General features: G+C 40.5%; 2 protein-coding genes across 3 annotated transcripts in view; one reads left to right on the top strand and one right to left on the bottom strand.

Moving 5' to 3' along the window:
* The first annotated feature begins 1809 nt into the window (after positions 1-1809).
* On the top strand, positions 1810-9129 carry LOC133554497 (oocyte zinc finger protein XlCOF8.4-like). Of its 2 annotated transcripts, XM_061903340.1 has the most exons (3): positions 1810-2102; positions 7515-8279; positions 8779-9129. In XM_061903340.1, exons 1-3 carry the CDS (start codon positions 1928-1930, stop codon positions 8808-8810), a joined length of 972 nt encoding a protein of 323 aa, XP_061759324.1. In that variant the 5' UTR covers positions 1810-1927; the 3' UTR covers positions 8811-9129. The 2 variants fall into 2 exon arrangements, with proteins under 2 accessions (XP_061759324.1, XP_061759315.1); XM_061903331.1 differs by lacking the exon at positions 8779-9129 and having other exon boundaries at positions 1811-2102; positions 7515-8611.
* Positions 8612-17358, bottom strand: part of LOC133554490 (uncharacterized) — a 17125-nt gene continuing 8378 nt past the window's right edge. Inside the window, exons 2-7 of the mRNA XM_061903318.1 lie at positions 16687-17190; positions 11102-11322; positions 10656-10833; positions 10324-10434; positions 9954-10079; positions 8612-8959 (exon numbers count right to left, since the gene is read on the bottom strand). Of these exons, the coding sequence (XP_061759302.1) occupies positions 8814-8959; positions 9954-10079; positions 10324-10434; positions 10656-10833; positions 11102-11322; positions 16687-17190 (1286 nt within the window). The 3' untranslated portion in view covers positions 8612-8813. The remainder of the gene's footprint in view (positions 8960-9953; positions 10080-10323; positions 10435-10655; positions 10834-11101; positions 11323-16686; positions 17191-17358) is intronic.

Here is a 17358-nt window from a genome sequence, read left to right as displayed (position 1 = left end):
TCAACACTGTCTGCTCTTATTTTCTCGCACATTTGACCCTCTGATGTTCCGTTTACCTACACTCTGTCCTCCTCTTGTCTAGGCCTGCTGGGTGTGTGTGTGTTTGTGTGTGTGTGTGTGTGTGCGTGTGTGTGTGTGTTACACAGAACATCACTTTCCACACTTCTATTAGCCCCGGGTCATCACATATGTAATATAGAAATGTGTAAGGGGGGTGTATGGTGTGTGGTCATTAAATATGTATTCTGATATATGTTCTTCACATAAAGTGAGCCGAAGTCAGTGAGTCTCAGTGTGAAAAAATAATTAATTGTATCATTTTTCTTTTAGATAAAAAATAGAAACGGGTCCCACAGACCTGAACACCACACTAGCACAGAGGTGTCCAACTGGTTTTCATAGAATTTACCACATCAATTGGCTGCCCTCAGTGGGCCGCTTGTAACAGTAGATAATTTATTAATATTGACTGATTGATTGAAACTTTTATTAGTAGATCGCACAGTACAGTACATATTCCGTACAATTGACCACTAAATGGTAACACCCGAATTAGTTTTTCAACTTGTTAAAGTCGGGGTCCACGTTAATCAATTCATGGTATCAATTCACATAAATGTATAAAGATCCGCTTCAAAATATTACACAATTGCCTATGCATTGTATTATCATATATGTTTTTGCATGCACTGTAAAAAGAAATTCATACCTTTTATAGTAAATACCTGGCAGCTCAGTTGCCAGAATTTTACAGTAAATCTATGGTTGCATGTACAGTTCATTTTCAATCAATGAATGTACAACTGTTTGTTTATTTTGTTGACCATTGACCGAAGAAGAAGAATAAATCAAACTAAACTAAACAGTGCATTACTAAATGTAAAAATGGCACCGCGGTATTTTTTAACTGTAGGATTCTGGTGACAGAGCTGCCAGTCCTTTTTTTTTTAACTATAAAAATTAGGACTGCGAATCTTTGGGTGTCCCACGATTCAATTCAATATCAATTCTTGGGGTCACGATTCGATTCAAAATCATTTTGTTTTTTTCCATTCAACACGATTCTCGATTCAAAAACGATTTTTTTCCCGATTCAAAAGGATTCTCTATTCATTCAATACATAGGATTTCAGCAAGATCTACCCCAGTCTGCTGACAGGCTAGCAGAGTAGTAGATTATTGTAAAAAGCTTTTATAATTGTAAAGGACAATGTTTTATCAACTGATTGTAATGATGTAAATTTTTTTTAACTATTAAACGAACCAAAAATATGACTTATTTTATCTTTGTGAAAATATAGGACAGAGTGTGTTGTCAAGCTAATGAGATGCGATGCAAGTGTAAGCCACTGTGACACTATTGTTCTTTTTTTTTAAAATGTCCAATGATAATGTCAATGAGGGATTTTTAATCACTGTTATGCTGAAGTTATAACTAATGTGATACTGTTGTTGATAATATGAATTTTTGTTTCACTACTTTTGGTTTGTTCTGTGTCGTTTTTGTGTCTCCTCTCAATTGCTCTGTTTATTGCAGTTCTGAGTGTTGCTGGGTCAGGTTTGGTTTTGGAATTGCATTGCATTGTTATGGTATTGCTGTGTATTGTTTTGTTGGATTGATTAAAAAAAATCGATTGTTTTAAAAATGAGAATCCATTCTGAATCGCACAACGTGAGAATTGCGATTCAAATTCGAATCCATTTTTCCCCACACCCTTAATAAAAATGTATAGCGGTTATTTTTACGGTAAATGGAAAAAAAGCAGGTCTAAGTGTTGCATACTCCGATGCAGTAGGGGGCGGTAAGCAACTTTTATGGAATGGCTGCAACCCAATAAGCAGGGAGGAAGAAAAAGGCGGACGTTGGCGAAAGCTGCAACGGCCACAAGCCATAAAGGCGAAATTGTCGACCGTAAAACTTTCAAAAATGTTTAAAGAGTTGGTGAGGGAAAGATTAATGGCGGCTGCGGATGAAATATTCGCGCTGTTCGAAAGAACAATCGCGTCCTACGAGGAGGAACTTTCTCGAACAAGAGAGAAGGAGCGACATCGACAACAACTGGAAGCTGCTAGCAGGTCTACAATTGTGCTCCCGGTTGAAGGTTTGTTTACATGCGCTTACTTATTTTACACACTTTATGTCGTCGCTATTTTAAGAAGACAGAATGAACGAGAGTCATTTTTTAACCGCAGTACCGTGATAATAAAATTCAAGATAGTGACCAATGCAGGTCGGCTAACAAGATGGTGGACTGGGGGCGAACAAAATGGTGGGTGGACTTCCTGTGTCTTCCTGCAGCTGGAATGTTCTGCATCAAGAAAACATCTCATTGCAGCGTCATCATCATCATCATCATCATCGTTTCTTTTTATTACAGGTGTCCGAGAATGGCTTTTTTTGCCGATATCTGATATTCTGATATTGTCCGACTCTTATTTACCGATATCAACCGATGCCGATATATACAGTCGTGGAACTAACACATTATTACGCCTAATTTTGTTGTGATGCCCCGCTGGATGTATTAAACCAGGGGTCACCAACCTTTTTGAAACCAAGAGCTACTTCTTGGGTACTAATTAATTTGAAGGGCTACCAGTTTGATACACACTTAAATAAATTGTCAGAAATAGCCAATTTGCTCTATTTAACTTAATAAATAATTATATATATATATATATATATATATATATATATATATATATATATATATATATATATATATATATATATATATATATGTGTGTATGTATGTATGTATATATGTGTGTATGTATGTATATATGTGTGTATGTATGTATGTATATATGTGTGTATGTATGTATGTATATATGTGTGTATGTATGTATGTATATATGTGTGTGTGTATGTATGTATGTATATATGTGTGTGTATATGTATGTATATATGTATATGTGTGTATATATGTATATATATATATATATAAATGGGTATTTCTGTCCGTCATTCCGTCGTACATTTTTTTTCCTTTTACGTAAGGTGTTTTTGTAGAGAATACATCATGAAAAAAACACTTAACTGAAAGGTTTAAAAGAGGAGAAAACAGGAAAAAAAATTTGAAACATAGTTTATCTTCAATTTTGACTCTTTAAAATTCAGAATTCAACCAAAAAAAAGAAGACAAAAACTAGCTATTTCGAATCTTTTTGAAAAAAATAAAAAAATAATTTGTGTAATTAGTAACTTTTCCTGATTAATATTATTATTTTTTTAGAATTTTGATGACATGTTTTAAATAGGTTAAAATCCAATCTGCACCTTGGACCAAGCTATATTTCTGACAAAGATAAATTATTATTTCTTCTAGATTTTCCAGAACAAAAACTTAAAAAAAAAATCAAAAGACTTTGAAATAAGATTTCAATTTGATTCTAAAGATTTTCTATATTTGCCAGAATAATTTTTTTGAATTTTAATCATGATATTCTTCTTCGATAAAACAGAAGCAAAAATCCATCCATCCATCTTCCGCTTATCCGAGGTCGGGTCGCGGGGGCAGCAGCCTAAACAGGGAAGCCTGGACTTCCCTCTCCCCAGCCACTTCGTCTAGCTCTTCCCGGGGATCCCGAGGCATTCCCAGGCCAGCCGGGAGACATAGACTTCCCAATGTGTCCTGGGTCTTCCCCGTGGCCTCCTACCGGTTGGACGTGCCTTAAACACCTCCCTAGGGGGGTGTTTGGGTGGCATCCTGACCAGATACCCGAACCACCTCATCTGGCTCCTCTCCATGTGGAGGAGCAGCGGCTTTACTTTGAGCTCCTCCCGGATGGCAGAACATCTCACCCTATCTCTAAGGGGAGAGCCCCGGAGGAAACTCATTTCGGCCGCTTGTACCCGTGATCTTATCCTTTCGGTCATGACCCAAAGCTCATGACCATAGGTGAGGATGGGAACGTAGATCGACCGGTAAATTGAGAGTTTTGCCTTCCGGTTCAGCTCCTTCTTCACCACAATGGATCAGTACAACGTCCGCATTACTGAAGACGCCGCACCGATCCGCCTTTCGATCCACTCGTGAACAAGACTCCTAGGTACTTGAACTCCTTCACTAGGGGGAGGGTCTCTTCCCTAACCGGGAGATGGCACTCCACCCTCTTCTGGGAGAGAACCATGGACTCGGACTTGGAGGTGCTGATTGTCATTCCGGTCGCTTCACACTCGACTGCGAACCGATCCAGTGAGAGCTGAAGATCCCAGCCAGATGAAGCCATCACGATCACATAATTTGCAAAAAGCAGAGACCTAATCCCACGGCTACCAAACCTGAACCCCTCAACGCCTTGACTGCACCTAGAAATTTTGTCCATAAAAGTTATGAACAGAATCGGTGACAAAGGGCAGCCCTGGCGGAGTCCAACCCTCACTGGAAACGTGTCCGACTTACTGCCAGCAATGCGGACCAAGCTCTTGCACTGATTGTACAGGGAGCGGACTGCCACAATCAGACAGTCCGATACCCCATACTCTCTTGAGCACTCCCCACAGGACTTCCCGAGGGACACGGATGAATGCCTTCTCCAAGTCCACAAAGCACATGTAGACTGGTTGGGCAAACTCCCATGCACCCTCAAAAACCCTGCGGAGAGTATAGCGCTGGTCCACAGTTCCACCACCAAGACGAAAACCACACTGTTCCTCATGAATCCGAGGTTTGACTATCCGGCGTAGCATCCTCTCCAGTACACCTGAATAAACCTTACTGGGGAGGCTGAGGAGTGTGATCCCACGATAGTTGGAACACACACTCTGGTCCCCCTTCTTAAAGAGAGGGACCACCACCCCGGTCTACCAATCCAGAAGTACCGCCGCCGATGTCCACACGATGCTGCAGAGTCTTGTCAACCAAGACAGCCCCACGGCATCCAGAGCCTCCAGGAACTCCGGGCGGATCTCATTCACCCCTGGGGCCTTGCCGCCGAGGAGCTTTTTAACTACCTCGGCAACCTAAGGCCCAGAAATAGGAGAGCCTACCACAGATTCCCCAGGCATTGCTTCCTCATAGGAAGACGTGTTGGTGGGATTGAGGAGGTCTTCGAAGTATTCCTTCCACCTATCCACAACATCCGCAGTTGAGGTCAGCAGATCACCATCTGCACCATACACGGACGGTGTTGATACTGCACTGCTTCCCCTTCCTGAGGCGGCAGATGGTGGTCCGAACAAGAATAAAAGACTCAGAAGCAAAAATGAAGAATTAAATTAAAATGTATTTATTATTCTTTACAATAAAGAAATACATTTTCTTGAACATTGATTTAAATTGTCAGGAAAGAAGAGGAAGGAATTTAAAAGGTATAAAGGTATGTGTTTAAAAATCCTAAAATAATTTTTAAGGTTGTATTTTTCTCTAAAATTGTCTTTCTGAAAGTTATAAGAAGCAAAGTAAAAAAATAAAATAATTTATTTAAACAAAACCAAGTCTTTAAAATATTTTCTTGGATTTTCAAATTCTATTTGAGTTTTGTCTCTCTTACAATTAAAAATGTCAAGCAAAGCGAGACCAGCTTGCTAGTAAATAAATACAATTTAAAAAATAGAGGCAGCTCACTGGTAAGTGCTGCTATTTGAGCTATTTTTAGAACAGGCCAGCAGGCTACTCATCTGGTCCTTACGGGCAACCTGGTGCCCGCAGGCACCGCGTTGGTGACCCCTGATTTAGATAGATGGATAGTACTTTATTGATTCCTTCTGGAGAGTTCCTTTATTTAGCAATTCAAGACCTCAAAGATCAATAATGCAGGACACCATTGATTTTACTTATTTAATATTTTTGAGTAATCACAGTGAATAAAATCCTACTAAATTTATTTGAGATCCTAAAGGTTCCCCAATCATAAAGTGATGCGTTTTCATTATTATTATTTTTTTTACTTTTAACACTTAAATTTCAAGATCAACTTCATATATATCTGTTGATTTTAAGTTTGAACTATTATTTTTTTTGTTTTATGCTCTATTGTCAAAACTTTGATGTTTTTATATGAAAACCACACAACATATTTAATATTTTTTCCACATAAAACATTTTAAAGTGATACATTTTAAGTAATAATTCATTATAACATAGATTTTTTTTTGTACTTTTTTTCCATCCATCCATTTTCTATTGCTTATTCCCTTTGGGGTAGCGGGGGGCGCTGGTGCCTATTTAAGCTACAATAGGGCAGAAGGCGGCGTACACCCTGGACAAGTCGCATCCTCATCGCAGTGTCTTTTTTTATTTTAATTTTTTTTTGTTTTTTTTGAGCAATGGAAAAAAAACAAAATAAATAAAAAAGGAAAAAAAACTGCCTGCATGATAGCTTTGTGTCAACATTGCCACTTTTTCTCTTTAGATTTCACCTCATTCCACTTTTTTAAAATATTTTTTTTAATTTTTGCAATACTATCAATTTTGCAGAACGTGTGGCGGGCCGGTAAACGATTAGCTGCGGGCCGCATTTTGGACACCCCTTCATTAACCAATGGAACAAGGTTTTCCAAAATAAATCAACTCGAGTTATGGTAAAAAATGCCAACATGGCACTGCCATACTTATTATTGAAGTCACAAAGAGCATTATTTTTTTTTACCATGCCTCAAATGATCATCCTGTAATTTGGGACATGCTCTCCCTGAGAGAGCATGAGGTTGAAGTGGGAGGTAGCAGGGGGTGTATATTGTAGCTTCCCAAAAGAGTTAGTGCTGCAAGGGTTCTGGGTATTTGTTTTGTTGTGTTTGTTGTTTTACGGTGCGGATGTTCTCCCGGAATGTTTGTCATTCTTGTTTGGTGTGGGTTCACAATGTGGCGCATATTTGTAACAGTGTTAAAGTTGTTTATTCAGCTACCCTCAGTCTGACCTGTATGGCTGTTGACCAAGTATAACTTGCATTCACTTGTGTGTGTGTGAAAAACTGTAGATATTATGTTATTGGGCTGGCACGCAAAGGCAGTGCCTTCAAAGTTTATTGGGGCTATGTTCTTCTCCCTACGTCCGTGTACCACTCCATACAGCGACGTTTTAAAAAGTCATGAATTTTACTTTTTGAAAGAGATATCTCTATCTGTAATATAAAATGTGGAAAAATTGAAGCGCAGTGAATACTTTCCGGATGCAATGTACATTGTCTAAATCACAGTCTTTGTAGCACACTTAGTAATAGCTGCAATTTTTGTTCTAAGTGGCTATTTGTAAAAGAAATAAAAAAAACTTCTACAAGACACGTTGGGAAGATTATGTCTCCCGGCTGGCCTGGGAACGCCTCGGGATCCTCGGGATCCCCGGGAGGAGCTGGGCGAAGTGGCTGGGGAGAGGGAAGTCTGGGCTTCTCTGCTTAGGCTGCTGCCCCCGGGACCTGACCTCGGATAAGCGGAACAAAATGGATGGATGGATGGATTTTAGTTTTTAGTGTAGCTTTTACAAAAACTTTTTGTTTGAGTTTACTTAGTCTATAAATGAGGTTTAATACGAAGAGTTTACCTTACGTGTGTTGTGTTGTTTGGGTCCTGCAGATGTCCAGCAGCTGATTGGTCGTCAGGAAGAACGTCCCCCTCAGCTGCACATGGGAAGTTCCGCTTTGAATCAGAGGGATCCACAGCCCCCTCGCATTAAAAAGGAAGAGGCGGAGCTCGGGATCACACAGGATATGGAACGTCTTCTAGGGTCCCAGGATGCCAATGTCACCGAATTGCCCCTGACAGTCGTCTCTGTGAAGATTAAAGACGGTGAAGATGAACCACAAGCAGACAACCTCTTAGCTCAGCTATCCGATAGTGACGACGTGTCACACTTTCCTGAGAATGAAGACAGGAACGACGCCCAAAGACCTTCGAGCAGTGATGCAAACTGTGAAAGCGATATCGGGACTCGCACGGGCAACAATGAACCTGAGTGCTCCAACAAGAAGACAGTCACAGAATGTTTTACCTGCTCAATTTGTGCTAAAAGTTATTCTAAAGCGGGCGGTTTGACTCGACACATGTGGACGCACACGGGAGGAAGCCCCTTTAGGTGCTCCATTTGTGGTGAAGAATTTGCTGGAAATGTACTGTTGAACGCGCACGTGAAAACCCACGCTGGCGAAAAACATTTCAGCTGCTCAATTTGCGGCGATAGATTCGTGCAGAGTTCCACTTTGACAGCACACTTGAGAACACACACAGGACTCAAACCTTTTGGTTGTTCAATTTGTGGCGACACGTTTTCTCAAAAAGCCAGTTTGAAAGGACACATCAGAACACACACGGGAGAAAAACCGTTTTGTTGCACATTTTGCGGTAAGAGGTTTTCCTGTAGGGGTAATATGAATGTGCACATGAGGACACACACAGGGGAAAAACCTTTTGGTTGTTTAATATGCGGTAAAATCTATTCTCATAAAAAAAATTTGAAAGCACACATGTTGAGACACAACTGAGAAGAAATACTCTTCATGTCTAGTTTCTGTTGACGTTCTGACCTCAGAAAGGCTGATTGGTTGAGGACAACATGGATGATGGAGATAAAGTTCCACTGATAGTCACACACACACACTAGGTGTGGTGAAATTATCTTCTGCATTTGACCCATCCCCTTGCCCCCCCCCAAATAAACAGAGATGACATTATCATTCTGTATATTTTTCTTTAATCACAGTATTGTGAATGTACAATTAAATATGGCGTAAGCCTGTATAGCAAGGCTATTCAACTGGCTAAATGACAAGAAAATGAGACAAGAATGTTTGAAATTGGACTGATGAAATTTGTCCACTCAGGTGTTTTTTTTTTTCCACAGAGACAACAGTCACTGGCAACTTGGCGAGATGAGCCTTAAAATTTACTTTCCCTCCTGGGTGATTCAGAGTTCCTCCTCTTCCTCTTTAAATTGAGGGGCTCTGCCTCATCCTCCTGCTTCAAAGTGGAGCTTCCTTCCTGAGGTGGATGTTCATCTTCAACGCCAATCAGTTGCTGTGCGTCTGCAGGACACAAACAACAAACACATTTAGTTAGGACACGGACAAGCGGTAGGAAATGGATGGATGGATGTCAAACATTACATAGACCCTCAAATATTTATATTTCTATATACGTGTTCATTTTATTAATTGGTATTTACATTTTTTTTGCTTTTTTGTTTATATATATATATATATACATACATACATACATACAAACAATATATATTTTATATATATATATAAAATATATATATTTAAAATATATATTTTATATATATATAAATCTGTATATATACATATTTCTAAATATATATATATGTATATTTCAATATAAATATATGTATATATAAATATGCATCTATATAAATATATAAACATACATAAACATATATATATACATATAAATAATAAATATATACGTGTATATGTATATATAAATATGTACATATGTGTATATATATACACGGACACACATACACACACCTCATTCAATGTGTTTTCTCTTTTTTCATGAATTTTACATTGTAGATTGTCACTGAATTCATCAAAACTACATGTACATAACATGTGGAGTTATGTACTTGACAAAAAAAGGTGCAGTAACCGAAAACATGTTTTATATTGTGGTTTGTTTGAAATAGCCACACTTTCCTTTGATTCTGCCTTGCACACTCTTGGCATTCTCTCAATGAGCTTCAAGGACACCTGTGAAGTGAAAACCATTTCAGTTGATTACCTCTTGGAGCTCATCAAAATAATGCCAAGAGTGTGCAAAACAGTAATCAAAGCAAAGGGTGGCTATTTTGAAGAAACTAGAACATAAAACATGTTTACAGCTATTTCAAGTACATAACGCCACGTGTTCATTCATAGTGTTGATGCCTTCAGTGACAATCTACAACATAAACAGTCATGAAAATAAAGAAAACGCATTGAATAAGAAGGTGTGTCCAAACTTTTGGCCTGTACAAAGTCACACATGGTGATACAAGGGTTAGTGCGGGTGCCTCACAATACGAAGGTCCCGGGTTCGATTCTGGGCTCGGGATCCTTCTGTGTGGAGTTTGCATGTTCTTCCCGTGACTGCGTGGGTTCCCTCCGGGTACTCCAGCTTCCTCCCACCTCCAAAGACATGCACCTGGGGATAAGTTGATTGACAACACTAAATTGGCCTTAGTGAATTAATTTTAGTGTGAATATTGTCTGTCTATCTGTGTTGGCCCTGCGATGAGGGGGGGACTTGTCGAGGTTCAACCCTGCCTTCTGCCCGTGTGCAGCTGGGGTAGACTCCAGCCCCCCCGTAAGGGACAAACGGTAGAAAATGTATATGTATATATATATTTAACATTTTATGTCTTGTAGGTGATTGGTTTTATACTTGCCTCGCCTTGCCTTGCCTCCTGTCCGGTCGGGCGCATAACGGAGCCACTTTTGCACTGCTTGCGCAAAGGCATAATCATCCATAGCCATGCCGAGCTGTTGAGTGACGGCATCTAAAAGAACAAAAAACAAATGACACACAAGTTTGGTTACAGAGAACATAAACACCACAATAATTTTAGATGAGATTCGAAAAAACTTAATTGAGCTATTGGTTGTGTGCTCTCATGGAAATTAAGTTCCATAGCAGCAACACCATATGCAAAATACAGGACAATGGCAGCAAAAAAATAAATAAAATAAAGTAATGCTACATAAAAAAAAACTGGCTTACCAAAAATGCATTTACAAAGCCGTGTCTCTTTGAAAGCCCTTTTTTGCTTTCGCTCGTCCTTCTGTTTCTTCCCTGCCCAGTTCAGTCCAGAGGCCATTTCATTAGTGAACACCAAGGACATAATCCGGCGCACCTTTGAATCCAAGTTGTTCCCACCAACGATAGACAAACGAGTCACCTGGTAAATGAATCCAGATAAAATATTTAAAAAAGATTACAATTAAAAATAATCTCTCATAAGAGCACTGTATGTAAACTGATATGCAAAAGAGCCACCATTTTTATGTTTTGTGCAGCAATCGGACTGCCGGCTTCCAAGTATGAATGAACTAAGATTGGTTTAGAAAAAGGCAGGAGTGTGAAACATTTTTTGCGTATGGTCAAAAAAATGTGGCATGTTTGAATAGCTTCTTGTCATGGCCCGGCAGATCGAACAACGTAATTACCATTGCATTGTAAGCCTCGGGTGTTTGGAGGGTAGCCTCTGCATGGTCCAAATCTTCCATGTTTCGGATAGGAACTTCCACCGGGTTAGTCAGGCCCTTTTGATGACCGATCACACCTGCGGATTGGCAGCACCTACAAGACTGCCGGACTTCCGACCGAAGTTCCCTGACTTCGGATGTCAGCTCGGTGACCATTGCCAGGAGCTTCTGCAAAGCCACATCTGTTGACCGGAGTAAGGTATTAAATTTAGTGAAGGCAAATTCAAATGGGAACGTAAATAAGTGAATAAAAACAAGTACAGATATTTAGGTCAATCACTTGACTTCTGATGTCTTTGTGGCATTGCCGAGGTCCGTTACTCTAGTCACGTCTGCTAATTCTGCAAACATAGTTTTCCCTTAAGTGGGCTTTGGAAATGACATATTTTAGAAATATTAATTTCTGTAATGACTGTGGATCTATTGCTGGTTTTTTTTCTTCTGAGGACTCTATCGAGAGCTACGAAAAGCCACAACCGCTCAGCCTGCCATCTTGAAAGCCATCCCATTTTATTACAGTAATGCAAAATATTGCCACAACACAAACATACTTTAATGAAAATTGATGTACCATATTTTCCGCACTACAAGGCGCACCGGATTATAAGGCGCACCTTCAATGAATGGCCTATTTTAAAACTGATCATATATAAGGCGCATAGAATAGATGCTACAGTAGAGGCTGGGGTTACTTTATGCATCCTTTACATGGAGCTGCGCTAAAGGGAATGTCAACAAAACAGTCAGATAGGTCAGTCAAACTTTATTAATAGATTACAAACCAGCGTTCTGACAACTCCGTTCACCCCCAAAATTAATAAACAGCTGTTTTATTATTTTCCCCGATTCAATAAACACGTAAAAAAGTCAGATACTGTTACGGTAAATCAAACGTTAATGCAATCACAATATAGTAACACTCAAAATAGTGCAAAGCAATAATATATCAATAACTCAACGTTGCTCAAACGATAATGTCACACAACACAACACACAAAATAAAAATGTAAAGTTCACTTTTTTTAAGTTATTCCTGATCGACAAATTCCTCAAATTCTTCTTCTTCAGTGTTCGAATCAAACAGTTGGGCGAATACGGCATCCAACATGCCCGGTTCCGTCTCGTCGAAGTCGTCATTAAAGGAATCAGTGTCGCTGCTGTTATTGTTAAATTCTCTCACTGCTGCTCTATTCCCGTGTTCTACTGTGTAACTGATCGCCTTGAGTTTAAACTCTGGGTCGTAAGCCTGTCTCTTAATAGGAGCCATTTTGGGCTCTTTACATAAACACACAGAAACGTCACGCCTCCCGCAGTCATACAGTGAGGCAAAAAAGTATTTAGTCAGCCACCGATTGTGCAAGTTCTCCCATTTAAAATGATGACAGAGGTCTGTAACTTTCATCATAGGTACACTTCAACTGTGAGAGACAGAATGTGAAAAAAAATCTAGGAATTCACATTGTAGGAATTTTAAATAATTTATATGTAAATTATGGTGGAAAATAAGTATTTGGTCAACCATTTAAAGCTCTCACTGATGGAAGGAGGTTTTGGCTCAAAATCTCACGAAACATAGCCCCATTCATTCTTTCCTTAACATGGATCAATCGTCCTGTCCCTTTAGCACAAAAACAGCCCCAAAGCATGATGTTTCCACCCCCATGCTTCACAGTAGGTGTGGTGTTCTTGGGATGCAACTCAGTATTCTTCTTCCTCCAAACACGACGAGTTGAGTTTATACCAAAAGGTTCTATTTTGGTTTTATCTGACCACATGACATTCTCCCAATCCTCTGCTGTATAATCAATGTGCTCTCAGGCAAACTTCAGACGGCCCTGGACATGCACTGGCTTAAGCAGTGGGACACGTCTGGCACTGCAGGAGTTGAATCCCTGTCGTCGTAGTGTGTTACTGATGGTAACCTTAGTTGCTTTGGTTCCAGCTCTCCGCAGGTCATTCACCAGGTCTCCCCGTGTGGTTCTGGGATTTTTGCTCACCGTTCTCATGATCATTTTGACCCCACGGGATGAAATCTTGCGTGGAGCCCAAGATGGAGGGAGATTATTAGTGGTCTTGTATGTCTTCATTTTTCTGATAATTGCTCCCACAGTTGATTTTTTCCACACCAAGCTGCTTGCCTATTGTAGATTCACTCTTCCCAGTCTGGTGCAGGTCTACAATTCTTTTCCTGGTGTCCTTCGACAACTCTTTGGTCTTGGCCATAGTGGAGTTTGGAGTCTGACTGTTTGAGGCTGTGGACAGGTGTCTTTTATACAGATAACGAGTTCAAACAAGTGCCACTAATACAGGTAACCAGTGGAGGACAGAAGAGCTTCTTAAAGAAGAAGTTACAGGTCTGTGAGAGCCAGATATCTTCCTTGTTTGAAGTGACCAAATACTTATTCTCCACCGTCATTTACAAATAAATTCTTTAAAATTCTTACAATGTGAACATTCTGTCTCTCACAGTTGAAGTGTACCTCTGACGAAAATTACAGACCTCTGTCATCATTTTAATTGGGAGAACTTGCACAGTCGGTGGCTGACTAAATACTTTTTTGCCCCACTGTATATCCCTGCATTCACCGCGCGCTTCTTCTTCTACGGGGGAAAATGACGTTGGCGGCTGCTTACGGCAGTTGCGAGACCTCCATCCATCCATCCATCCACCCATCCATTTTTTACTGCTTATTGTGGCTCAATATTGGTCCATATATAAGGCGCACCGGATTATAAGGCGCACTGTCAGCTTTTGAGAAAATTTGAGGTTTTTAGGTGCGCCTTATTGTGCGGAAAATACAGTACACTTCTTAGTCCAAAAAGAAGGAAGGTGAGGAAAAACTCCAAAACGTCAACATTCATGCTGTCGTCAACAGACAAAAGAAAGTAGAAAGTCAACACTTCTTATTTTCTTCGGCGTCGATTTAAAGGCCTGCTGATACCCACTACTACCGACCACACAGTCTGATAGTTTATATATCAATGATGAAATCTTAACATTGCAACACATGTCAATACGGCCGGTTTAGTTTACTAAATTGCAATTTCAAATTTCGCGCGAAGTATCCTGTTGAAAACGTTGCGGTATGATGATGCGTATGATGACGCGTGTGCGTGACGTCACGGACTGTAGCGGACATTTTGTTCCAGCCCGATCCCAGCTATAAGTTGTCTACTTTAATCGCATAATTCCACAGTATTCCGGACATCTGTGTTGCTGAATCTTTTGCAATTTGTTCAATTAATAATAGAGACGTCAAAGAAGAAAGATGTAGGTGAGAAGCGGTTTATTGCGGCTGCCTTTAGCAACACAAACACAGCCGGTGTTTCCTTGTTTACATTCCCGAAGGTGAAGCTTTACTATGGAACAAAGCGGTCAAGCGAACATGGTTCCCTACCACATGTCAACCGGTAGGTTTCGGTGAGAAGATTGTGGTAATAAGTCGGCTCTTACTGTAGACATGAGCGGAGAGCTTGCGTCGTTCCTCATGCACCTGTCAAAGAGGAACCTGCGGACTCTCTTGCATCCTCCGACCGGCCGCCCCCGAATATGGGATGCTTCCACCGTAGAGGAGGGGGGAAAAAAGCTCAGCCTGGCCTCAACGGCTGCCTTCGCTTCATCGAGAAACGTGGCTTCCTTCAGAGACACTGGCGGTCACCACACCCGTGGCCACACCCCTCCGACTTTCAGGTAAACCATACAATGTCACTAAAACACTAGTAACACAATAAGCAGATAAGGGATTTTCCAGAATTATCCTAGTAAATGTGTCTGATAACATCTGAATCGCTCCCACTGCCCTGTTTTTTTTTTTTTTTTTCCCCTAGTCCTTCACTGTCACTACCCTCATCCACAATCTTTCATCCTCGCTCAAATTAATGGGGAAATCGTCGCTTTTTCGGTCCGAATCGCTCTCGCTGCTGGTGGCCATGATTCTAAACAATGTTCAGATCTGTGGAGCTCCACAACCCGTGACGTCACGCGCACATCGTCTGCTACTTCCGGTACAGGCAAGGCTTTTTTATTAGCGACCAAAAGTTGCGAACTTTATCGTAGATGTTTTCTACTAAATCCTTTCAGCAAAAATATGGCAATATCACGAAATGATCAAGTATGACACATAGAATGGACCTGCTATCCCCATTTAAATAAGAAAATCTCATTTCAATAGGACTTTAAATTTGTATTTTGCTACGATCTACCTTAGAACTCATGAGGGAATCTAGGGTCATCATTTTCTAGTTGACTTCTCACGTGTGACATCTAGGGCTGGGCGATAGTTCCTTTTTTTAATACTGTGATATTTTTAGGCCATATCGCGATATACGATATATATTACGATATTTTGCCTTAGCCTTTAATGAACACTTACTGCGTATAATCACAGTGGTATAATGATTCTATGTGTCTACATTAAAATATTCTTTTTCATACTGCACTTATATATGCTACTTTTAAACTTTCATGCAGAGAAGGAAATCACAACTAAGTCAATTTACCAAAACTGTATTTATTAAAGTTATTAGCAGGTGACTTTTCAAATTATGCTACATATTAGCAGTAATGCTACTTTTGGTAGCAACGCTTGTGCCCCACACATGACAAATTAAAGTTGTCTATTCGACATATTCCCGCTTGAAGCCGAACCAGCGCCAGACAATGGGCCCTGTGCTGTTTTTCTTGGGAATTAATTCTTCTTTCATTTGTTACGAGATCCGCACCTTCTTTCTCCGCAACAACCCGCTAGCATCACAGCTAACGTTAGCCACGCCGCAACCTCTCTGCTGGGCGAGGGCTTATACGTATGACGTGACAGTAAGTGACGTATGAATGTGCGCCTGCTTGTCTGTGAGGAGACAGGAAAGAGCGAGGAGAGTGTAATGCCCACAGCTGCGTGAGAACGTCTACACGAATATTACAATATAGTAATTTTCTATATCGCACAGAGACAAACCCGCGATATATATCGTATATTGATACATCGCCCAGCCCTAGTGACATCACACTTCTTTTGAAAGTGGTGAGGAACACTTTCATTCGATATTGTGTGTCCACATGTGTTCCCTCCAAAAGATTTTACGTGAGAAGCTAACACCACAAACTATACAACTAAAAGTCTTTTGCGCTGTGTGTGTTCTCATGTGCACTTTCATATTACCTTTAGAAGAAAAGATTTTGCCACAAAACGAGCAAGAAAAAGGTTTCTCCCCCGTGTGCGTCCGTAAGTGTGCATTCAAAGTGGCTCGCTGAGCAAATGAGTCGCTGCAAACTAAACACCGAAAAGGTTTTTCTCCAGTGTGCGTTCTCTTGTGTGTATTCAAGGTGGACCTCTGCGCAAATTTACCGCCACAAATTGAGCACTCGAAAGGTTTTTCACCCGTGTGCGTTCTCATGTGTGATGCAATGGTTACCTTCCGCGTGAATTTTTTGCCACAAACGGAACAACCGAAAGGTTTTTCACCTATGTGCACTCGCATGTGTTGAGTCAAATTTCTCCTTAGCGTAAATCTTTCAGCACAAACTGAGCAGGCAAAGCATCTTTTACCTGTCTTTTTTTTAGAGCGTTCAGAGTGTGTGTTGTCAGTTTGAGTCCTAATATCGCCTTCACAGTCTGGATTGCTGCTCAAAGGCTCTTGGGTCTCATCCATGTCTTCATCCTCAGAACAGTAATTATCTGAGAGTGAAGCAAAGAAGTTGTCTGCTCGTGATCCTCCACGGTGGTCTCCGTCGGCTTCTGTTAGGCGTTGTGGTGAGCTGCTGCTCAAAAGCTGCCTCGCTTTGTTCTCTTCACTTGGACTGTGATGGAGCTGGGAGGACTCGGGTGGTTTGTCTTCATGGTCTTCGTTATTCTCAAAGGCACAGGTCGGTGGGAACTTGGTGAGGTCAGTTTCCTCCTGCTCTGGAAGATACTCTCTACCCTGAGTCATCCAGCATTCCTCCTCTTCCTCTTTGAGGTAGGGGGGCTGTGGATCCTCCTGCTCCAACGTGGATTTCCTCTTTTGCGACTGAGAGGGAAGTTTTTCATGACAACTAATCAGCTGTTGGACATCTGCAGGACATAAACACACTTTAGTTTAGACATGTGAAAATGACATATACCCTCAATTATGGCTATTTTTTAAGTGGACAGACATAAGCTGGAACATGGAATACAGATTTTTTTAAAAATTTGGAATACCGTATTTCTTTGAATTCCCGCCGGGTCGCTAATTCATTT

Source organism: Nerophis ophidion, linkage group LG01, assembly GCF_033978795.1.
Source record: "Nerophis ophidion isolate RoL-2023_Sa linkage group LG01, RoL_Noph_v1.0, whole genome shotgun sequence".
Lineage (NCBI taxonomy): Eukaryota > Metazoa > Chordata > Actinopteri > Syngnathiformes > Syngnathidae > Nerophis > Nerophis ophidion.
This window is presented reverse-complemented; position numbering and strand designations above follow the sequence as displayed.